The sequence below is a fragment of the Paralichthys olivaceus genome, chromosome 2 (assembly GCF_024713975.1).
Source record: "Paralichthys olivaceus isolate ysfri-2021 chromosome 2, ASM2471397v2, whole genome shotgun sequence".
Classification (NCBI taxonomy): Eukaryota; Metazoa; Chordata; class Actinopteri; order Pleuronectiformes; family Paralichthyidae; genus Paralichthys; species Paralichthys olivaceus.
This window is the reverse complement of record NC_091094.1, coordinates 20235468-20261249: the sequence shown is the minus strand read 5'-3', so window position 1 is coordinate 20261249 and position 25782 is coordinate 20235468. Positions and strand designations below refer to the sequence as shown.

Here is a 25782-nt window from a genome sequence, read left to right as displayed (position 1 = left end):
TTGTGCTGAGGAGGCTTGTAAGCATAACATTAAGGCGGCGTGTGACGTCACTTCATTAGGCTACAGAGGGAACACATGAGGTGAGGGCCACAATGAAAAATATGAGGAACAGCTGGAGTCGGTGGTAAGTTTTAAAATCTGTGTGTCTAAACTGTCACACACAGCGATACACTCAGTCAGTGCATGTAAGTAAATGGCAGCACACTAAACCTGTTACGTGACAGCGCTGTTATTGTTTCCTAGCCTAAAGCAAAATCACTGTTTTAAAAGGTAGATTCCTGCATGCTCTATAATCAACTTTTATTTTCTATAACTACATATATTATAATAAGACAATGCTTCAGTCAGTTGTCCGCATTGCAACAGAAATACAGCCATTCACTGAACAGGCAGGACTGACTCATCCACCCATCCCATATATTTCCGACACACCTGCTTATTTTGTGCCTTGTCGCAAAAGGGCTTATCCCAGCATGCACTGTTGCAGCGCTAGGGACAGGTAGCCAGTGCATCACACGGGGTCAAACTAATTTAGATTTTTCAGTTTACCTAACCTTCATGAGTTCGAGAGGGAACCAGAGCACCTGGATAAAAGGTGCACTGGTTCCCTCCTACAGCCCGAACACATGACGGATGAGTAAACTGCCAAATCTAAAGGGAGTTTGATCACAGTGTGTGCGTGTGAACAGGAGGACACTCACAGACTAACTGGGTCAGGTGGGAACCCAGGTGGCAATGACATTTACCACATTTAATGTTTTTTTATTTATGTGCGTGCGTGTGATCAGATCAAAAGAAGATCAGAAAAAACAGATATCTCCCCGAATAATATATTTGTATCATTGTTATTATTATTAAAGCTTATATTGATACGAATATTATTCGTAATGATATCAGTGCTCTCATGAGGTTGTGTGTGTGTGTGTGTGTGTGTGTGTGTGTTTGTTCAGAGTACAATAATTGCAGTGGACACAAAGCATGGCCACCCCCACTTTTTTCTTTATAGCATTACATGTACAAATCAAATATGACTGACAGTTCTCATTGTATGTACTTTTGCCTGTAAAATGAATAAACACATTGAACAAAAAAAAAACAAAAAAAATATGACTGACAGTGCGCAGGGATTTCTTTAATACCTACCACCTACTTTATTTATGCCAGACTATATGTGCAGACTATAGATTTAGTTACTTAAAGATATTATGGGTTATGTGGAAAGACAAAAATAGACTACTACCTGAAAAAGCTGTTTACATTAATACCAAATGACACTTAATGAAATGTATAAAGAAAAACAAAGATATGAAATGATTGAGTAATATTTATGTTGTGATGATTAGTAATGTGATTTGTGAAGGAAGGGAAATCAAAGAAATGGATGGGCTTTTGTATTAATGTTATTTATATGAAGGGGCAGGCAATATAAGATGTTTCTTCTTCCTGCTCCTTTTCGTTCAAGAAATGTGTGTATGTGTATTTTTTGTTTTTGTCAGTGGGTGGTTAGTTTTTTATTTTTTTCCATTCTCATTAATTCAAGAGTGGATTTCAACATCAAAACATGGAGCTCTCTCCATATCTGTGTGGTCCCTTGGCACAGGTGAACATCATTAAATCCACAGGGTGTAATGGCCACCAGCTTGTTGTGGGTGGAATCTGTGGAGATACATAATCAGTAAATGTTGTGGGTCTGGCCTCTATTAGGTTCAATCTTTGTCCTCTTTTTCAGGCCTCTGCTATGGAGTCCACTGGGTTTCAAGGGAACGGTTTTATCATAGAAATGTGCAGCAACAACTAATGTCCTTTTACCAGAGGTGTGAAACTGCCACAAGCAACCTCTGTCTGCGTGTGCAGCTCATGTTTCACCAATCATACTGCAAAGACCTGTTGAGGACATTTTCTTTGCACTTGTATTATTCTGATATTCTGTTTAAGGTTGATTTCTGTGATCATGATGCACAGTGACAGCACTGGACGGCATCATTAATGCATGTTGAATAAAAGATTTTGAACAAACACTTTCATCCTGACGGGCTGGTGTGGCAGGTTGGAATTCCTGCACTATACCAAGCAAGCACTGAATGTGACCAAAACGAAACACCACGATGTTCAAGGGCAATGTCTGAGTGGGAGATGATGTCAGCTACACTGATGACAAATTGACACAAGCAACATCTATCCAAAGATCAGTCTGTGTATCCACAAATCCGTCTGGCTGTATGTTTCGGGGGTTGAGACTTCTCACACAAGCACATTAATGGAAAACACAAATGCAAAAGCCACAACACAAAAGCAATCACACAACTGCAAAATCTGCGACAATGGATGCTGACAATGATACGAGTAGAGTTTCTTACTGTGTAAAGTGAACTTTGTGAAAACCCGGTCAATAGTGCCACCACTTAAAATGTGATGCTTGTGTACTTGAGATGTTATGGTAAGGATGCTTGGAACAGCCATGAGAAGAACGGACCTATACCATAACACCTCAAATAGAAAAGACGCTATTTTTAAGCTGTGACTTGCTTGACTAAGTTTTCACAAACAAACCGTCAACCTAACCGGTTTTGTTTCTGTATCAGTTGTGTGGCTTTTGTTATTGTGGGCTTTTGTGAGACGTCTCCGCAGTACGTGGAGCGCATATCTCAAGAACCGTTCATCTCATCAGATTCTCACTTAAGATGTGAATTGTTAAGGGCCCAAGGAATTGGGCATGTGATTCATTTGAAGGTCAAACAGCGCTCTGTAGCAGCATTGGCAGGGGCGTAAGCTACATTCTTGATCACAACAGCTGCAATGACAACCGATTCTCCAATCCGGGGTTCTTTGGAGCTTTGAATACAAAAATGAACAGCTTTTCGTACAACAGCAGTGGTTTAGCTTCAGGGTTTTGTGGACAGATTAAATGCAAACACTGCACTGGTCTTTATGATTAGTTATATGTTCACTTCCACTGTTAAATGACACAAATAATAATTGATACTTTAAAATTCACGTTAAAATTCCATCTCTTTCACGACAGGTCCTAAAAACTCCTTGTTTTCAAATAAAATTTAAACAGACTACCATCCTATCAACTTTGATAAAAAAATGTCATACTGATTTTCACACCACAATCGTTAAGTGACAGCTGCCTTTTTCTGTCTTGTCTCTAATCAAGAAGCAAATCTTAATTTCCCTGAAGAACGATATAAGGAGAGGTGGTGTCTTCTGGGTGCACAGGGAGCCAGGGAACTCCCAAAACTCATTAGCACTAAACTGCAAAGAGCAAAAAGACAACTCCTCTTTCCTGGCAGAATTGTGTGGTGCTTACAGGAATGAGTAGATTTTACTTCAGCAGCACATACTGAGTTTTCTACTGAGGCCATTTCTTCCACTGGAACATGTGAAATATCTGAATAACATGTCAGAATATATTCCATTCATGTTGCCAGCACTGCAAAGCCATTGTTACAAGTGTTAGAGACAAATACACCCTGCAGCTCTTCTCTTTGACATATTAGGAAGCACGTATGACAGGATCGAGGGATTAAACATCACCGTTCAAATGCTTACAATATGAAAAAGCAAAAGAAAAGGCAGTTCAAAGCCGCAGACACTGATTTGAATATCATAAATATTTCAACCTCCTGAAAACACAAATCAAATGAATGGTTCTTATCAGATGTCAAAGCGTCCCCGATTGTAAACATGAGGCTCATACAAATGGTATCTGCTCAGTGTTGAAATATCACTGTTCCAATAACACTGGTCACACAAAAAAAAACTAAAAAAAAAAAAAGACGCATAACATTTTCTAAACAAAATTCTATCTTGTTTTTGCTAAATATAGACATAGAAAAATCACATACAGTTGTTTTAACTATATATTTTTCTCAACGATTGTTGCATTGTAGTTACAGATTTCTCAACAAATATGAATTATTAATATACACTACATGACATCTGACGTACTAAAAATTCACAGTTCAGCACCAGTAATATGTTAGATTGATGAACGTATTCAGTATTACAACAGATGGATATGTGATTTTAATTCTGATCAGTTCTGTCTTTGCTGTGAATGCCAGTCAAACAGCCCTGGGCTCCTTGTTAACAGTCAGTTGTAAGATGGATGGTGTGAATTGGCTGTGGCTTATGGGAAGAGGCTGTTGTGCTGGAGGGAAAACTCTTATCTGAAGGATTCATGTTGGCGTTTGAAGTGAGTCACCTGACAGCTACGTCAATCAGCCCGCTCTTCATCTGGCTGCAGATCAAAGTCTTAATCCCAATCCCACAAATGTATTATTTGATGTTCTCGCCAGCCATTTCTTTGGATTACTATCTGTTCTACTGCACAGGTTGGTTTTTTTTTAATCATCATTTGGCCGGTGTGTTGACAGAGACATGAACACTGGTTCCCCTCTGGTAATATGGCATTAGGGATACAGAGTCTAAAACCAGTGACCAAAATTGAAGGGCACAAAAACTTAAATAACACAGAGGGTCACTATACATTTTCTAATAAGGACCAGTTGTTCAGGTTACTTTATTGTTTCTGTGATCGTGGAAAATCGTATGTCACAATTGTATGATTAAATGGCTGAAATGTTATGATTTCAAGACGGTGACAACATAATTGTAGGTTGTACGACAGCCGCATTGACGACTGACCATGCTGAAGAAACCCTGGACAGCATATGTCAGCGAGTCAAATATAAGAAACTTCAGGCTGGCACTACAATTTTGGTTTACCTAAAATATCTAAAATCAGCAATAAAGGACTTAATTGTTCATGTGTTTGTGCAGACTTACAAGTTGACTATGGCTACAGGAAGCTGCAGCCGTGTCTAAATAAATATCTTTACAATAGTTGCTTGACACATTTACAGTGTGTAGTGTAAAAAATAACTAAGTGTGGTGGGAAACTATTTTGTAATTGAAAAGTAACATTGATATCCCTGTCTAAGACTTTTAAGACCTGAACTGTTTGTGACCTAAACCTTTATGACCTCGAGGCTCTTTCTTTAAAGGAATTTTATTCAAATAAGTTTCCTGTGTCATAATTCCTGTCTCAAACTGTGCCTACAGAACTAGTCTGAAGAGGCTCAGACAAACAGCCTTAGTTCTCCTATATAAAATGCTTGCATTTGACTGTTCTTCATCAGCCCTCTGAGATCCCTGTGACTCTCTGTGTTGATCCTTTCTGCACAAAGCTCCTAATAAATACACAAACACAAATTTGGTAATGCAGCCTCTTGTATTTTCAGATTTCCATCACAAGTTTTAAGGTCTTTTCAGATTTAAAGTGGTTTGCGCTATACTGGCCGCTGGAATCAGAGCTAAATAAGCAGAGTTTTCTGTTTTATACATTGTCCCCAACTACAACAAATCCATCTGTTAAAACACACCTGACAATGTGTCATGTAAACTCATGTCATAGAATTCAGGATTTTTGTTTTCAGACAAATGTCACTGCAGCTTACGTATGCATCTGCCTTAGTTGTTTTAGACAGGACCGAGTCTCACTCAAAAAATATCCGCTTTTCCTCCATTGTGCATTCTGCCTGGCTCGATGCTTCATTTCTATTGGACATGCAACTGTTTGTCGCAGCGGGAACTTGAGTGTGGAGTGGTGTGAAAAAACATTTCATGGTGCATTGAAAAGAATTCGTTTTAGAGCACAGCAGTGCCGTTCTTGCGTACCGTCTAGGGAGCCCTTTCAATCTCACTTTACAAAATTTGCAAATGCTCAAACGAGAGTGTAACCATTAGACAACCCTGCAAAGACACTGGACCATCAACATGCTTGATTTGACAAATATAGGAGGTTTTGTCCACAGCCAGGAAACTGGCACTACAAGTTAATAACAGCGTCATTTTCAGGAAGTTCAGTCAGCAAATCCCAAAAGCTCTTTCAATGTGATGCAGTCCTTCACTCCGTGTCTGATCCTGTTATCTGGATCAGTATAACTGGATCATGCTCAGTACGATAGAAATCCTATAGCTAACTGTTATGTGAATTTCCACTGAATACATCAAACTCATTTTCACTGAAATAGCTTCATAAATGCAATTATCCATAGTCTCATAGCAGCCTACCTCTCAGGAACAAGAGTCATTTGTAGCCGTTTGATGCTTGAACGGAAGAATGAACGGAAGCTTTGATGGAAATCACAATTAAAGAGTCATCAGGAGATGACATGCGCCCCCGGCACTCACTAAAGCTGAAAGAGCAGATGATTTGGTGCTGTCACAGTAACCTGAAGTCAAAATATTTCCCGCAGTGAAAAGATACACATTAAAAGGCATATAATATCACTTTATATAATTAAAAATATTCCTCTATATATAAAGACTTTTACTGTTTAGACTTTTATAAACACTAGAAAACTTTTACATTTCAATTTTAAATGAGCATCATAAAAATATATTGTTATTTTGTGATTCACTGCCAGTGATAACAAGGTCGATGGCTTGGCCTTCATATCCACACCACATAAACAGAGTGCGTGTGTTTGTTTTGTGTTACTCATTGGTAATAAAGTTCTGGGTTGAGAGCATACTGTCAAACTCTTTGCAATGGAAATAAATAAACATTTAACAAAGGCAACATTTTGCAGCCTGATTAACGGTTTCATTTAAAATATTAGTTTTCAAGTTTCGTTTTCCAGAAATAAAATAATCACAGAGGGACAGACAGACATCACTACGCCCCGTTGGAGTACACCAACAGTAACTCATTTTATGACAGACTGACAATTCAGTAGAGGAATATTATGGAGGGTTAGATATACCTGCATAGATCTGCATCACTCAGCTCTTTGGTACACGATGCTGGTGGATTTCAGGATGTAATATATATAAGTATATATATAAATATATAAAAGTCAGAAAGGTGTTCTGTAGTTTTATTAGTGTTTAATGCACAGTGATGTTAGTGCATGGCAAACATTGTATTACACTGAAGTGTGAAATACTATAGTATAAACAGGATGCCAACAGGGACACTCCAACAGGTATTGAGTCCACTGAGCTGTCTGATACAAAGTGCTCTCTGCTCTGTCATCCAATGACAGATCAGCTGCCAGAGCAGGAATGAACTCCTGCTGACAGTTCTGCCATTTCACGTCAACTCAGCAGACGATATTTCATGTGGGAGTATGAGGATAATGACTGAGCAACTATTCAATTCAACAGGTCTTGACCCATGTGAGAACAATTTGGACTGTCTATAACACTAGTTACAAATAACTATAATCACTGTGAATAGACAGCAAAAAAATCTATTGCAGTAATGAACTGAGAGTGGAGCAGATTTACATGAATCTGCTGTTATTCACAGGCGGCTGGTGGTCAAACCAAACCTCTGAATATTATTGTATGAAGACGAAGAAGAAAAGCTCCAGTGTGTAATTCTACTCAAACTGTATTATTCAAGATTTCATGGCTGCAAGCTTTGCACACACACATTACAAATAGTATTAACAATAAGGCCAATCACAAAACTACACACAACTCTCCTGCAACTGAACCCACAATCACTGTGCACTTGCCTCTAACCCAACAGACACACTGTCCATGTGCAACTTTCCACCTGTCATAGCAGGATACAAAAAATATTTTAGGCCAGTTAAAAAAGAAAAACAAAGCAGAAAAATAAGGCACAGCTTCTCAGGGTGCACATATGGTTGGATTGCCTCATTTGCAACAGCACCACCCATGGAAGGAGGCCTTACTAAGGGACTTATGGCAACATCACTATGCCACCTTGAGAGGGTTTTACACCACTTGTTCAAGCACATGACAAGTGTCACGAATTTTTGTGTTTTGTATTCTTACATGTTTTATTCCATTCTATTCTTGCTCTATTCTTCCTACTGTTCTAAGGCTGCTGTTATACCTGAATTTCCCCCAAGTGGATTAATACATTATGTTATCTTTACAAAAGAGGAAACAACATTTATCTATATTCATATCTTGGAATAAATGCTCTAGTAATCTTTTAAAATATAGTTTTCGTCACAATTGCAAGCAACAAAAACTTTCTTTGGATATTTCCAGAGACACAGCAAAGTTTAGCAGTTGAGGCATCATGGGGGTCTCGGCTGTCAAACTGTGTTTCACACCCAACTTACTGAGATAACGGCCGCCAACGTCTCCACAGCCCCGGTGCTCAGTGTGATGTAGGGGAGGATGTTATCAGCAAAGCCCGCTTCCCGAAGGATCCCATTAGTGTAGTACCAGATCTGTGAAGAAGGTAACCACAACTTACTTATATTGGTCTTTATAGGTTTTACACATACATCGGCATAACCAACATACACGCAACAAAATTAATGTTATTCGCTTCAATTAAAACCTGACATTTAAAGAATCTCAACAACCTGGACACATGATAAAGTTATGAAACTCCCTGCCTCAGTTTTCCCTGCATTCTCTCCTCTAACCTAAGGTCTGCATTATTCTCTCCAACTGTCCCTGTGACAGATAAAGACGCTATATAATATCTATAAAGGCAAATGTCAGAAATTATTAGTTATGACAAAATGAGGCACTGGGCTGTGACAATGGTTGCAGGGATGTTTCTCAGATGTCAGGTTAACATCAGCTTCAGTGCACCAAGGTAAGCTGCTGAAACATCAGCTTCAGTGAAACATCAGCGTGTCGCTCTCAGACTGTGATGTTTACTGAAATCATTTGACTTGTCTGATGGTGATGGTGGGGAGTGTGAAGAGTATATGACCTTCAGAGTGATCTAAATTACATCCCTGTCTTCTCTGAATGAAAATATATGCAAATGAAGCCTTGTTCATATCTGTGATTATTTAAATGAGCTTTGTGATTTCTGGGCATCATGTATTTTATCGAGAAGTCCATCAACCTATCAAATGTGAAAATATGAAAACTCAATCATGAAAAATTAAATGAGGTTTTTATTATTGGTAATATACACCCTGAATATTAATTTGGGGGAAAGCAATCACATCCATTAGCAGGCTTTGTATGCAGCCAGCTATGTTGGTCAAATACTATTTCCCACTACTGAGATTATGTGCACAGCTAATCCTGGGTGTGTGAAGGTGGTCTTGCTGGGGTGGGGGTTCTCACTGTGGTCATACGCAGAAGTGTTGAGCACAAACAAAGCAAGTTCACTGGTTTCAAAAGCTTTGATAATTGATTACATTTTTTAAATTAAAAAAGCAGATGAAAAATGGACAAATGCATAATATAATTTAAAACTTGAACTAAATAAAAGAGCCTACTCATACTATCCTAGACCACCAATGCAGGGTCACTACTTAGCGGGCACAGACCCAGAGGGCCTCTGTTGGGAATATGTTGCCACACTTGGTCCACTGACAGAAAGGCTGTGATTGTATTGATTTTTTTGTCGCTGACAGGTCTGTGATAAGACAGCACACCCCAGCGGCTCAGCAGTTAACCGCCAGCCCAGATGGGGATTTTTTTTAATTTTTTTTTTTAAAGACTTGGAAATGATTATGCTTTTTCCAAACATTTCGGAAAATGGAAATGAAATACTGACTTGTTTGTGCAGATTTACCAGGGAAATAGGGCCATGTTTCATGTTGGCTACAGGAAGCTCCAGCTTTTTCTCAAGACAAATTTGACTGATTTCTTATCTTACAACACACTCACTAGATGATTTAAACGTAAGACCACACATTTGACTACACACAGTGGTGAGTCCAGAGACTTGAAATCTCACAGAAACTTGTATGATTCTTCTTTAATAATTATTTTTATGGTGATTTGCAAACAAGTTTTAGTTGCGTTAAAGGTGTGTAGAATTTAGTGATATCTAGTGTTGAAATTTCATGTTGCAGCTGAACACCCCTCACCTCACCCTCCCCTTCCAAACATGAAAAAGAACCTGTGGTAGACTTCAGTTGTCTTAAAAACTCAAAGGTGTTTAGTTTGTCCAGTCTGGACTAATGTAAAAGAGGAGATTTACAATGAGAAATCTGAGAAAAGCAGAGAGCTGGGAGCTGCAGCTTACAGTGTTGAGGCCACAGAGCTGATAGCAGGCCATGGTGATGATGATGGTGATGAGCTGCCAGCGAACAGTTGGGGTCTTCAGCAGCTGTAACACAGAGACTGTGTGCAGGGTGCCCTGAGCCTGAGCCTCCCCCCGCACCTCCTCAAGCTCCTGGGACACATCCGTCTTCCCCAAAAACCTCTGGAAGGCTGACACACACACACACACACACACACACACACACACACACACACACACACACACACACACACACACACACACACACACACATCCAATTAAATATATATACATCATCATAAATGAATCAATTTCTTAAAAACCTTAACACTCACTTAGAATACATGATTATAAATCGTATGTGAATAATGTAATTTGTATGCAAACTGAAAGACCTTTTAAAAGTGGCTCTTTCTTGCATAGACTCAGATATTTGCACAGCTTTGTCTGTTGATGCACTTTAACATCTAATTGACTTTTTCACAATGTCCCCATTTATGTTTCCACAATAACCAGCATTTTTCATTATTCAAGGCTAATTCGTTGAACTAGTCGAGCTCCTCACAGCTGATGTTTTAAATAACCAACTCTTCAAATGTTCAATGTGGACAGAGATGTTTCAACAAATCTCTGATCCAACTGGTGCTTTTTATATGAAAAAAATGAATGTTTACATAAGTGCCTGTGTTTTATTCGGGTCCACTAATGTTTTCACTCTAAATGTTTCCTTTGGGGAAACGTCATTCATCAGCACAATGTGACTTTATAGAGCAGTGCAGACGACACACAGCTTATGACAACATGGATGATTTTAGGAGGATAAATGTTTTTTTGTATCGTTGTCTCTTCAGCTTGATGCAGACAAAGACTGGACCTTTTTTGGTGACAAATACATTTCAGGAATCTATATTATCTGTTCTTAAGCAGTTTGTGGGCAACATGATTTGTTTGACCAGAAAACCTGAATTGAAACTTTAACTCTGCTCTCCTGCAACAAGTTATTGCAGTTGTTATATATCATACCTAATGTAAGAACAATAGCCACTAGCATTTGACTAATATATTCTTCTCTCAGTCGAATGCACGCGTTGTGAACATGGACTTGAAAATGCTGGAGGGAAAATGTGGAAGCAAAGACTCTTCTCTCACTTTAATCTCGTCTCCAGTAAAGGTTGAATCCTTGGTGTTATGGGGAGTCTAGTGTGGGTACAGGTCGAAAACATGACTGAGAGAAGTACATGTGAGCACACGGGGACAGTGAAAGCAGGATGTCGTGTTGTGGGAGTTGCGTGGCAGACAGTGCGAAGCGTTATGGCACAGGAGACAGGAAACCCTGCCAAACTTAATGCTTTGCGAATACCTGATGTTATTGATGGTCAGTGATGAATCTGCTAACCTTTAAGACATTGACGCCTTGTTGGAACTGACATAAAGTATGTGCACGCCCTCTTTCTTGACTCTGACAGTCGACTAAATCCATTTCCAAATATTAATCATAAAGTAATAAAGTCTAACCCTTCTCCTTTTTTAGCTACGTGACAAACTAAATGGATGTGTGATGCAGCATTTGGCCTGGTGAATGTGTGTGTGGGTACAAACACAGCTGGTCACACTACAATACAATAGACAGGTTTTTTAATGTTTTAAATATGTGAGAAGCAAATAACTGTGGAGCCTGCAGGCAGTAGTAGTAGATTTTGGCATTGAAAATAGATAACTTTTCAGAGACTGCTGGTTACGATCGCACACTTACAGGAAAGATGTCAGGAAACTTTAGACTTGTACAACTTTTGATACCTTTGAATATCTTGTGTGAAGAACCTTGAATTTGAATGCATTGGATTAAGATGTTTTATGTTTTGTGCTGAGTCGCCTCCTGGCATTGGGATGAGATGCACCTCTAGACAGTTTAACAATCTTGACATGACTTGTAGTGACCTAGACTGTTATCTGCTCCCTCCTGTAAACTTCTGCTGAACTTCAAGGTTTTTGACCTGACTGCTGTAATAATCTCTCTATCTTGATATCTTGTAATTAACTCATTCAAGCAAAGAAAACTGAGGCTCATCAAGACTGAAAACCTATTAAAACTTCAGAAATCAAGATTTTTTCTTCAGCCTCCTGAAAATGGAGTGTTTCTTCAGAAATGAATCTTGTGTTCTTAAACAGAGATGATAACTTTAACTAATGTTTTGCTGCTTTGGCAGAGTTCCACTAAAATAAGCACTTATTTATAAGCTTGTTAACCTTTGGTAAATCCATCCATATCTATACAGCTTATCCTTTGAGGGTTGCAGGGGGAGCTGGAGCCAACCTCAGCAGTTGACATTGGGCGAGAGGTGGGGTACACCATTGAAAGGTCAACATACAGAGACAAATAACCATTCATACTCATATTCACAGAGTCCCCAATCAACCTCACCCCCGATCCGACATACAGATACCAGAGAGAACACACGTGAAAAAACCCCACTGAAAAAAGGGAGAAAGTGCAAACTCAACACAGAGAGAGCCAGACCAAACTGTGAACCTTCTTGCTATGAGGCAACAGTGCTAACCACTGCACCACACATCGATGGTCAATTGCAACAGTTAAAAGTTAGTTTTTAAAATCAACTTAGTCCTCAACCATTTGAAAACACATCTGGTAAAACATAAATCTCATGAGGGATTGTTTTTAGAAAAAAGTGTCATAGTTCAATGCCAGTTTCATATTTTTCTTCAACATTTAGCGAGTACAGCTCAAGCAGATATCACATTTTGTATTGGAGTTCTATATGCAGTTTTGAGGTTACATAATTTCTGTGGCATCAAGTGTGTGAGACAATTACCACTCGCTGAGAAGTAGACACAAGTGTTGTGTTTTCCTTCCAAATAGGAACATTTCAGGCCACCAAATCCGAAGTCATGCTGTGGCTGTCAATGTCAGTGGTGTGACATATTATTATTATTATTTCAGAGAATGTTGGCATGGGCAACGGTGGTGTTGTCCCCATGAAGGCAAACCATTATATTTCCCCTGCAGGAGAACAGTGAGGCTCCTCACCATGCCACTGTTGTAGTCCTCGCAGTGCCACAATTGAGGAGAACACAAACACTATTTGTTTTTTCTAGCGGTGGCTGAGACACAACACCAGTTTCACATCTTCACCAAGTCCCAAGTAGCCAGAGAACAATTTCTGTACTTGTCAAATAATGTATTGATAATTAAAAACTAGATAAAAAAATTATAAAATACAGCCAAAACTACAACCATAAACAATTAATTATTACAATGAACTTCCTAACTGATCAAAAAAAAGGAGAAAATGTGGTCAAAAGTAAAAAAAAAAATGATGTTGATATGGGATGGAGCAGGAAGATGCATGTCTTTTTGCAGCTCATCTTTGGTCTTTTTTCAGGTAGCAACAGGCCAATAAACTGCAAGGTCTCCCTTGTCCACCAATCGCAACACAAAATCCAAAATTGAAAATGCAGGCCATCCTGCACCATGAGACAAAAGGGAAAACATATCCCCCACAGAAACGACCACAGTTGTACCACACACTAAGACAACACTGTCAACAATTCTCATGTCAACCAATATAGAGCCTCCATTACTGTTACTGGAGCATGCTCCTTACAAAAGGCAACAGTGGGTGTGTGATGTAAGCTGTGACATCGTTTCCCAATTGCTTCACTTTACATGAACACATGATGTTGGGTAAAAAGCTGATACCTAATACCTTGTGATGTTTTCACAAATGTGTTTCATCTAAATTGTATGAATTGTTGTTTTCTTTACCCGAGAATGGGCCCTTTATATTTAAATACTTTATATTTACATCAAGGGGGTCCTCTCTACAGAGGCCGCCATGTTTTTTTACAGTTGCTCAAACTCTACAAACTAAACACCTTTTTAGTTCATATGACAACTTAAGGTTTCCACAGGTTCTCTCATGTTTGGAAGGGGATGGTGAGGTTAAATTGCAACATGCAATTCCACCACTAGATATCACTAAATTCTACACACTGTACCTTTAAACAAAGGGCAGGACTGCTGCAGATATATTTGAACAGATGAGATGTGTTGCAATAGAACATGCTTCTCCTTTTTTACAATGAATAATGATGATAGGACAATGCGGCCCCCCCCCCCCTCACTATGTGTGTTGACAACGAATTCCTCAACTGCAATGTTGTAACACAAACCAGCAACATAGTGTTGCTGCACTGCTCCGACCTTTGCCATCAAAACGTCATAGGGGGGAGGTGACAGGAAGAAAACATGTTAATACAGAACAGAGTGAATGAGATATCATGGTAAATGATTAAATGAGTGCAGATTTTTAGAGCAAATGAAAAGATGATTGCTCTAATATGCCATGAGCAGTCTGTTTTTCTGATGTTTTTAATTTGGCACCAGATCTATGGTACATAGTGAGAAAGACTTGCCAGATTGAATGAAAACATGTTTTAGGATTTCGAAAACATAATTTCTTTCCCAGAAAAAATTATGAGAGCTTTTAAATGGTCAGGAACCATCCAGAGCTCTTTTGTCTGTTTCTGACACATAAGCTCTTTCACAAGAACAACTTATACGATAGGACACAGTTTTGGGCCAATTTCCAGCTTTCATCTATAAGGACATTCCCCTCAACGACTTTAAAGCCAACCTCATAAAGTCAAGCTGTTATGTTGTGCCAAATTGAGCCAATCTGATTTAATTACAACTCTGCTCTATAAGAGACACCTGTGGTACGAGAATTATGTGTCATTCATGATACTTTATTATATATATATATATATCTCAGGAATACAGATGCTATCAATATGCCCTAATGTCACACTTCAATTTAATATAATAGATTAAATGCATTAAATTCGAGACATTGAAAGTTTTCTTTCTCTGTTCACATGGGTTAATTCTTGACAAGCCCTGTTTTAGATTATATTAAATGTCGTGGGTTTTGAATGCATTTACAAAAAGTAGTGAGGCAAACCAAAGCATCAAGACCATTTGTTTTGTTAAAATTGATTCATCTGACAATGAAAGCTCACTGAACCTTGAGCGCTGGACAAACAGGATATTTCATTTTACAAAGAACAAATCCCCCAGAACACCCATTTATAATGTATGGACATGAACTTCAAAGAGCTCCGAACACTCCAGAGACAAAGCTGATCAAAGTCGAAGTTGACATAGTTTTCTACATGCTTCGTTAACACATGCACTTTGAGCTTTGCTGCTACCCCATGCTGTTTCCTCTTATGTCAGAGCATGTAAACAGTTGACAGGATCCCACTGTGGTTACTCTTATAAAGCCTGCATTGGCTGAGATGATTAAAAGCAGTCACAAAAAACAGTTTTTGCTTCGGATCGTCCGTCTTGGAGTCATACTGTAGTGAAATATAATCACACAGACATGAAACACATGCAAGCACATCCCTAACAAAAAGAGTTTTCTTCAGTAGCAAAGTAATCCACTGACTCTTGTATGTCCATCCATTGGTACACTGCAAACAGGAACAGCTAATCTAGCATATCTTAAAAGGAGTTCCCTTCAAAAGTGTAAACAAATATAGACTAAATCAATATCACATTTTCATCTCTATACTAAAGCAACACACTCTCCCTTTATAATCATTTTTCAAGCTCTAGGAATGTATGCAGATGTACTGTACACCAGTGTGTAATACCTTTCTCTGCTCCAGCCTCATCCCTCCTCTCCAGCAGTAGGTAGCGAGGACTCTCTGGCAGGAAGGGAAGCACACACAGCTGCAGCAATGCTGGAAACGCCAGGAAGGAAAACAAGTAGTTCCACCTGGACTCCTGTAGACAAAACATTGACAGAGATAAATAAATCAAAGGTTCTGACGTGGAAGAGCTACAGCATGGAGTTGGACAGAATGGTATTTTAGAGATGTTCTATACAGGAGCATTTCAAGGGACTTTGCTGGCCCTAGGAGACCCTATGTCAAAATAGACTAAACACCCTCCCCGAGAACACAGGAAACTTGATAGACATTCTGACATTCAACCAAACCAATCATAGCACTTAAAGGGGTTCTCACAAAACTGTCAGGGCCCTCTTCTCAGAGGCCCCCTCTCAGCTTGGGGCCCCAGGCAACTGCTTTGCCTACCCTGGTGCAGCACCACTGGTTATATAACACTTCATGGAATAAGTGGCTGTACATTCCCACCTTGAGAATTTCTGCCAGCGGTGATGATTATTATTTAAATACAACATAATATATTGTTGTGTTTGTAGAAAATAGGTTATAGGCTTATGGCAACGCTTAGAAAGGCAAAGCTTGATCTAATACTTATGGTGGTTTTCATCCATATATTTGCTTCAAGTAAGAAAGACTGAAATGTCTCTGAGCTAAATGCTGCTTGCTGTTGCAAATCGGTTATCGGATTTATAAAGACAGTGTTGTTGAAAATAAAAAATAACAGTATGGTGTGCTGTGAATACATTTAAATCCACAAGATATTGATTTTATTCAGATATGCACTCATCACTACCCCCCCGACTGTCACACAATTCTAAGAAATGTTGAGTGGGATTAGTGAATGAGGTGAAAAAATATCCTGTCTCCTGATCTGCGTTTTTTCCTCACCCATACTGCATCCTTCCATCATGTTTTGGTAATATGTCCAATAGTTTTTGCACAATCCTGCTAACAATGCAAACAGATAGAAAAAGTAAATCATAATTCTTGTTGGGAAATTCTCCTTTACTGTGGTTACAATATTTTTATCGCAGGGTCTCAGAGATTTTTAAAGTGCCATCTCCCCCACGTTTTCTGATTGACTTTGTTCAAGGTCATTCCTATTTTAACGTGATTAAGTCAAAAACTGACGTGGCAGGTTTTCCCAGTCATTGGCAAGAAATAATCTGCTGATCATGAAGCTGCAATGAGATCATCACACTTTGAAATATAGTTTGGATGGAGAAATTCCAGAGTGAATCTGCTGCATGGAGGCAGACAAGATAAACAGACAAACATGAAGGCAGCTGTATATGCTGTTAGTCATCCAGGTTGCTTCGGCTCCATTACACAGTAATTTCTTTATAATATGCCAGAGAGACCAAATATGTATCAAAGCCTGAAGATGCATAGACACTGGCATAGAACAGGGCGTTTTCAGTTGCCTGCTTTTCAAAACACAGCCATCAAGAGCAATAGAGCACCTGAGTCATTCAAGATAACCTTGGATTTTAAAAAAAAAAAGATTCCTGGAAACTGCAGCTTTATAGTCAAATTGTCTTTCTGGGTATTTCAATTGAACATTGATTTCACAAAGTAAAATTCTATACACTATAGACTAGACTGACTCATTCTAACAGGAGCCCCACTTAATTCAAGTGAACTAATTTAAATAATCTTTCATACCTGCCCATCCTTTTTTCACAGAAATTGAATTGAAGCAGGAAAATTTACTTTAATTTTATTTCCGCCAAGATATGTTGCTGCTTGTTCAGTAGAGTCTGTCAACATGAACAAATTATTTGCACATGCCTCCTATCTTACATGCATGGTTTCTGCTATCTCTAAGCTCCACCAGCTCACCAAGCTCTTTTCATGCAGTCACAACATGCTCACCTTGGGCCAATCACCTGTATGTGTCAGAGTTTAAGATGTGCTCTCTCCCTCCCGTCAGTCGGTTGTGAGTTCAGCATGGTAATCAATTATTAAACAACCTCCTTACTGCACGACCTCAACTGAGGGAACCTGACAATCTTCCTGCAACCATCCAATCAGAAGCCTTCATCAGATGTCACAACTCCATTCGCATCACCACCACTAGTGTCAAGGCTCAGGGGCAAACCACCTAATTCATAGGACTGCCTCCATAATGTTCTACATCCTGCTGGGGCACCAAAATCTATTCCTCCTGAACATTACAGTTTAATTCATTCTAATTTACTAATTCCCATTCATTTCTCTCCTGGTGAGCTAGAGGAGGAAGGAATGTGTTTCAATAGTAGAGATGGAATATAATATCAGTTATTGTCCTTTAATTAGTGTATAATCCACTAAAAATAAGAATCATGTTTTAGTTAGCCTAGAGGGAGACCATTACATTTGCATTGGGGCCTCTCCTGATGAGACCACTATGGTGCACCATCATCTTTCTACAGAAACCTATGGTGGACAAACCGAACATTGGGTTTAGAATGGGCCTTTGTGTTTGTAAGTTACCTGATGATCACTGTACTCAGTGGGTTAAATTAGCACTGTTGGATGCAACTAAACCCCACACCCTGAGCCTTTAAAGGTTTGCGGACCATTATTTTATGAACTAATGCAGTGCCCATCAAGTGTGACATTTGATGATGTTAGTACTGACATTATCACAGGATTGTTTCTCTATCCAAAAACAACACCTACATAAAAGGCTTATTTTTACATTTAAGAGGAAAGAGACAAACACGGCCAGTACAGACTAAGGCCAAAGACACTTGTCTGACATTACAGTCATGACTAATAGTGGGCCTCACTCCCATTGAGTACACACTACAAAATCATTAACTGGATGTACATATACCTCATACTGTATGAACCTTTCCACTTTAGAAAGATAAGGAATACAGTTCCGCTCTTTTAAGCATGCCTAAACTTCCAGATTTCTCTGGCACAAGTGGGAGGGGCATATTTGTAGTTGTGCAGTGACTGGGGAAAGAAGTGTCCTTTCGAGAGCAAATGTCAGCTCTCAACTCATAAAAGGTCTGTTGGGAATTCGGCTGCCTAGCCTTTACTCTGAGATCTCATTATATCATAAAAAAAACTTTTAAATTATGCAATTAACTTTTCTGAAACCATTCAAACTTATTCAGTACTTTTTCAGAGTTTCAGGGGTAAACAGTGTTGCAGCGGAATCTATCACAATTGAACTTTTAGGCTTAAAAATGATAAATGACCTCAGTTCGACTATGAATGACAGAGCTTGCGAACACTTAGATGACACCACATGAGCAGTATGGGGGCATGTTATGTAGTTTTATTACGTCTAAAAGTGTTTTGTGGACTCAAACACTTCACCCACCCCTCCATCGGCTCAATAATGAGTGGATATTCATTTCTGGGTGAACTATCCCTTTAAGTTAGTGAATACATTCTACAGTCATGGTCCACCAAATGCTTTCATTCTTTAAAGTACTGTTCTTCATGGGCTATACTAACCTTGCCATCAATGTGGCAAATTGAATAGTATTACTCTTTTCTTTGACCAGGTGGAGTTAGTGCAAACAGCTGTAAACCCAATATGTTACCAGACAGTAACATCTTCATCATAGACTGTATATAAAGATAAACATGACTGCTCCCAAAAAGTGAAGCCAAAGCATTTCCATTACCACCTGGTGGGGGGATGAAACATGGATCATACTATATAGCCCTCTCTGCTCAAGTACATTTTTCTAAAAATGCTTTTTTGTCAAGTTCTTATCACTCTAATGTTTATGCACATGTTCATTGTCTGGTATGTTTGGCATTAAGTATTTGATGCTCGGCTCAGAATTGGCCAAGTGCAAGTAGTGGCAGGACCTCAATACCACGGCTCCATTCTTAGATCAGTACAACATAGACTCTCTCTTCAAATGTGTAAGATGGCGAAGATAGTATCTCGAACGATTTGGCTAAATTTTTGGAGAATGGGAGGGAGTGGAGACACGTCGTCCATCTTCTGTGGTATTTATGCTTTATGTTGTATTTTTCTGTCAACTTGAAAAATGTAAGTCCAATATTCATTCCTCTTTTAGCTCCGTTTTTTTTATGCACCAAAACCCAAGAAAAATATTTGGCTATGCAAATGCTAGTTGCCAACTTTGCTGTTTGCTGTGAGGCAGGTAGCATAAACTATGTTTATCACAACTTTTCCACTAAAACAGCCGAAACAATATTGGTCATAATTAAATTAAAGATATGAAGTTCATTGACAGGCTTGTCTGGGCTTGAGCCTGCAAAGAGAATTGCGAGGCGGCTCCGTTTAATTTTATGCCGCCTCATGACAAAATTCTAGGACAGTTAAAACTGCTTAGAGCGTTTGTCCCAGGACAAATTGATGCCTTTAAGCGGTTGATTACTGCAAAAGAACTGCATAGCTCCTGTATGATAGTCCCAGAACCTAAGGGGAAAGGTACTGCACGCGCGCACGCACGCACACACTCCACTGCTCACTTCTGTCTCTCCCACACTCAGCTGACGTCGCTGACTGGCTACAGTTTAAACACTGATTTGTTTAAAATGACGCAACAATATCAAGACTGATCACGTAATGATCAATACTTTTCTCCAATGTGCATTCACCAGCAGTCTCATTGCGCTCTTCCTCTCTGACACACTGAGTAATCCAGACACACACAAACAGTGTCAATCGGACACATGTGTAAACTCAGGCTGGGTAAAACTACAGAACTTGTAAACTTAGAGAGTGTATGGAGAGCAGGAGGAGATGGCGAGGTGCGCTGGGTTTGGCTCGATTCGGTTGACAATGCACAGCGCGCATGATAGAGAGACAGATAAGCCGGAATTTACTGACAGCCCATAAAATCTGTAAAAATAACTTTCACTGCCAAAACATCTATGAAAGAGCCCAAATGAACGTAAGTGGACTTAGCAGAGCTGAGCATGGCTCCCTGGGTGTCTGCCTCAGGTGAGGTGGCGCTTTGGCTGGGCTATGGAGCTATATCCTGTGTCCATACCCTGGCTCTCTGCACTCTGCCTGAGGCAGTGGAGGTACTAGCCCAGGGTTTGGTGCACCCCCCCAGTACCACCTGCAGTGATGATGGTTATGAACCTAATCCCACGGTATGCATTACTTGAACGCGATGTTGCTGTAACAGTCACAGCCCTACTTGAAGTATTAAAAATGTATGACTTTCTCATTGATAAAACAAGCTTGTCTAAATTGGTAACACTCCAACTCTCTAATGTGATCATTTGTGTAAACCCTGTGTGAGTTGTGTGAATGCAAGCGTACTGCATTATCCCAAGGTTTCACTGATGCAGAGTTGGGGGACGTCTTATCTCAGCAGGAGATGAGAGTGGACGATTGCATTAGATCTCTGAGAGGATGCTCTAACAGACAAAGAATCTATTTCATGCACTGAGCACTGATTTGTGTGGTCTACACTATACAGATGTTAGAGGAATTCAATGTATTACCTCTATGGAAATCTCATGTATAATATAAAACAGTATACTACACCGACAGAGTTTTTTTCTTATCCCAACTTAACTGAAAGCTTTATCAATTCAGGTTCATAAGTAATATATATTTAAAACACTGGGGTGAACCAACAGGTCAACTCTCAGATAGCAGTAATGGAAACTTCAGGGGGATTGCATCTTTAAATTAATCCAATTACACAAGACAATATTTGTTTTAGATCAGTTTTAATTACTTAAGTTAGCCAGATCATTACCCAGGTGAGAAATTAACTTGCTTGTACTAATCTTTATTGAATTTGGTTCAGGCGGAAACTACTAATTGCATAATCTTATTTTCCACAGCGGGCAATCAGGTTTAATTGGGTGTCACGCACGTTGCTATAGAGACGATTGAATCAAGGTGAATTAAAGAATATAACTGCTGCATTACCTGTTTTTTATGAAGGTGCTCTGTAAGGTAATATAAAAATAAAAACACTATCAATTCAGTGACACATTAAGGCAACTAAAACCACTTAAAAAGGTCCTGCACAGAATTTTACAGAGTGTTTTCCACTTTGTCTTTAGTCATGTCCCACTAGTCTAGCCATTACGTGAGGGATGAAAAAGTATCAAAATGTGCGTAACCACAACACCCAATCCACGGTAAATGCTCACAAACTGAAAAGCTTGTTGGTAAAAACCTCACATCATCAGAACCTCCGCCTTTGGAATCTGGCAAGATCAGAAGAAAAGCCCCATCATCCCTCTGCCAGGAGCCGATTGTCATGAATGTCACCTTCTCTCTGAGCCCATTTCCCTTGTGCTCTGGCTGAAGAACACTTTGATAGCTGGCCCTTGTAGATGTGTGTGCAGGTCCCATTCTTAAATTAAAGGAGCATGCCTAAAACTATTTTGGGTGAAGTGATAGAGTGGGATCGACACTTTACAGGAAGGGCCAACATGGAGTATTAACCTGCTTAAAGGAAATTTGACTGCAGTTTTTCATATAGTTATTTGTTTCAAGTCAGTTAGAACTCACAATTACATCAATTGTACGCATGTAAATAGATATTATTCATCTCCTTGAGGTGGCTGTGTTTCTGATGTGTGAATGCACTGCACAGTATATAGTACTGTTAAGTACCAAAGAATTGGAAGCACACACACACACAGCTGCGTGTCTATGACTTCAAAAATGCCTAAACTTAACCTGACCTAAAATGAATGATGGGGACTTGATTTCTCCTTATTGGCAACAAATCCACCTTATCAAAATCAATATTGACAACTCTTTAGTTTCTCACTCCCCTCAGGTTAGGAGTCTGGGTGTCATCCTTGATAGCACTGTATCTTTCCAAGCCAAGCAATAATGTTACCCGGTCCACATACTCTCAGCAACATTAATCTCTCCGCCCATCCCTCACACCCAACACCCCCACCATTCTCATCCACACCCTGGTTACATCCTGCATTGATTCCCTTCTTTTTGATCTCCTTCATAAACTTCAATCAGTTCAGAACTCTGCCGCTCGCATCCTTTGCAGAACCCCCTTCCATTAATCACATCAATGTGACAGACTAGGTCCCTACAACATGTAATACCTGGACCACACACACATACCTATAGACGAATATCAGTCATTCAGACCACCACATGATTAAGGTGTTATACCATAGTACATAACAATCAAAAATGAATGGCTCTAGTGACCAATGATACATACAACAAATCACAAGGGTTTTTTTGTGGTCTATTTACACAACCCTCAGTAGCCATATAGTCAGATGTGCTGAAGGATATAGAGAAGTGCCCATTACGGCCACTGAGTGTAACCTTGCTGGGTGTGAGCTGCGTTTGAGGCATGCCGATGAGCTCAGTGACTCGGGGGAGGTCAGTGACAAAGCAGCTAAAAGCCTGCTCCTGCTGTGATGTCAGAAAAACATGTTTTCCCTATTGGGACAAGGTCAGTGGCTAAGGAAGAAGGTTACAGTAATTATAATTTGTCAAAGCTTATCACCATTTCACACTCCACAACAAGTGACATCTTGAAACGGCCCCCATTAACAGAGGCCTCTTCTCACAGGAAACCTGTTTGAGACTCATAGCCAGCAGAGACCATGGTGGCATTATCATCAGATATGTCACATATGGCTGTGACGCACTTGTCAAATGGCAAGGACAGAGTGTAACAGAGATGTTAGGAATACATAACAATGGCTGCATGAACACATACAACTCCATATGACATTTGTAGGGGTGGTGAGCGGAGTGAAATGATGGATGGGACTAACCAATACTCATAAATTAAAAATGAGTATCCGCTCAACACTCGAGCACTATATGCCCGTGTGTAAATGTCAGGGTAAAGTGACAGTGGAAGAAAACACTCAGGAAAAATAACAGGAAGGACAAGGGGATTCACAGTTCAAGGTATATGCTCAAAAATGAAAATGCACATTAATTTAGGGCAGAATAAATTATGGTTTGGAAACATTTACTATTTGACGTGGCTCTAAGTGTCAAATGGTTTAAAAGGTGACAGTCTAATGAAGATTTTCCTGATTTAGATCCATCTGTAAGGTTGCAATCTCTTTTTTTAAATAAAGGTATGTTTTAGTTTGTTTCAGAAACACTTTATCTCGTTTGTCGAAATCATCTTCAAATCAATAAATAAAGTCATCTGAAAAAAGATGTGTCTGTGGCCCTCGCAAAACTGTCATACACATGACCAATCATTTAATTTGTTCCAAAGGAAATGATTGGTCAGTGTATCTGTGTGCTCCCTGCCTGTGCTCTCACTGAACATGACCAGTCTTCACCCGGGAGACATACATCGCCAAAGCAGAGACAATAGCCAGAAGATAGCAGTTTAGGAGGCACAGCTTTTAGGTGAGTGCCAATGGGAGGGCGTGGGATGTATCGGTTGGGTTTTTTTTCCAAGTGTAGCCTGCTCTTAGCTTTTCTGGCTTCAATATGTTTTGTCTTACTCCATAAGCCTCTCTTATACAATAGAGTAGCTCCAGATATTATCTTACAGTGTATAGGCCACCGTTTGACTTTGACAGCTTTCAATACAATTCATGGCAAGGACAGCTCAGATTTGTGGATGGCAATATAAGTGTTAACATCTCATCTGCCACTCTCCCTGATGCATCTGGTATTGACATAAAACATCATCTATCACCAGAAACTGCAAGATTTCCCTCCCAGCAAGAAAAAAGGCGAAGAAATGCATCAATATTCGTCCTTTTCCACTGAATTAGATCCAAAAAAGAACTATGAAGAAGACAGAGCAGCAAACAGAAAACAGATTAACTACGACAACACCCGATCCGGCATGCAGTATATGCATTGGATTCACTGGCTCAGAAATATGTTTGCTGTGCTTACATCGTCATGGTTGGAATAAAAGTAAATGCAACGCTGGGAATGTGCTGTGGTCTGCACATTCAATATATTAAAGCACAAAGGATGAGCTCAAACAAAACAGGGTGTGGTTGTAGTCAAACTGCCTGTGACTTTGAAGGGTTTACAATGTGCAGACAATTATATACACAAATCCAGATTTCAGAAACTGGAATGTTCATGAATCACTATCACCTCATTTACAAGTGCAGTCAAGATGAGCTCTAGACTCAGTGTGAAGAGAGTCTGTTCTCTTAAACTCTTTCCTGAATATCAAGTTTTGTTGAGGTGTGGAGCATGATCAGTTTGGATCAGAGGCTGGATCCTGGATTGTTTTCTCTTTCTGTAACAGTGAGACAGGGTGTTTCAACATTTTCATGCATCCAATTTGATGCAGATCCAAATAAAAAAATCCTGATGTAGTAAATTTGAATGTGGTTTCATAAGGGGACTATTTATTTTAATATTGGGTTTGTAAGGGAAATGTAACATTTTGATCATGCAGAATGTACTCTGAAGCTAATGTTCATTTCACCTATGAATGATCATGATTACAATGTAACCTTGATCATGCAGAATCCAGTGCAACTGATTGAATCTTGGCCTGGTTGCTTAAACTAAGGCATTGTTACCCTGATGTCATCAGAAGATCCTGACCTTTGGCTTAGAAACAACCTCAACCAGAGGGGGAGGAACGAGCCAAATAAAGAGAAAGAACAGCTTTCCATTAGGGTGCATATTAGAAACCAACCTTTGCAGAATTGAATCAAGAGATCAAGAGATCCCTAAGGAAATTATGTTTTATGCTTTATTTTCAATATCTTCCACTTGTTTTACAATCAGGGCAGTTAAAGGTCAACTGACACCCTAAATTTACTGACTTTCATTTTCAGCAATTAGGCTTTTTTTTTTTCTTTTAATTGCCCCTGACACCAAATGGCTTTGGTTTGACAGTAAGAATTAGCATTCCAAGCAGTGCTTGTATTAAATGTAAAGATTTACTGGACAGTTATGCCATTGTTTGTTGGAGTTCAACTTTAAAAATGTCAATTGACTTTATGTATGGCTCAGTTATATATCCATTTGACCTATAGAAGATCAGCAAAAGAAATGCAAGGTCACCTTCACATCCATCCATCACTTTTATGCCTCAGATCACAATCGTCCCATATACTGAACAGACAAGACTGCCAATGGATAAAATTGTATGCTTCAGATTTTGGAAAGCAATTTAGAG

The 25782-nt window shown here is 39.4% G+C and overlaps 1 protein-coding gene across 4 annotated transcripts in view; it reads right to left on the bottom strand.

Annotated features, from left to right (window-relative positions):
- slc2a9l2 (solute carrier family 2 member 9, like 2) overlaps nucleotides 1–25782 on the bottom strand; it is a 96839-nt gene that overhangs the window by 47052 nt on the left and 24005 nt on the right. For all 4 annotated transcript variants that reach the window (XM_069511007.1, XM_020086311.2, XM_069510999.1 and 1 more), the window contains 3 exons: nucleotides 15677–15809; nucleotides 10001–10188; nucleotides 8118–8228 (listed from right to left, as the gene is read on the bottom strand). In XM_069511007.1, coding sequence (XP_069367108.1) covers nucleotides 8118–8228; nucleotides 10001–10188; nucleotides 15677–15809 — 432 coding nt within the window. The remainder of the gene's footprint in view (nucleotides 1–8117; nucleotides 8229–10000; nucleotides 10189–15676; nucleotides 15810–25782) is intronic.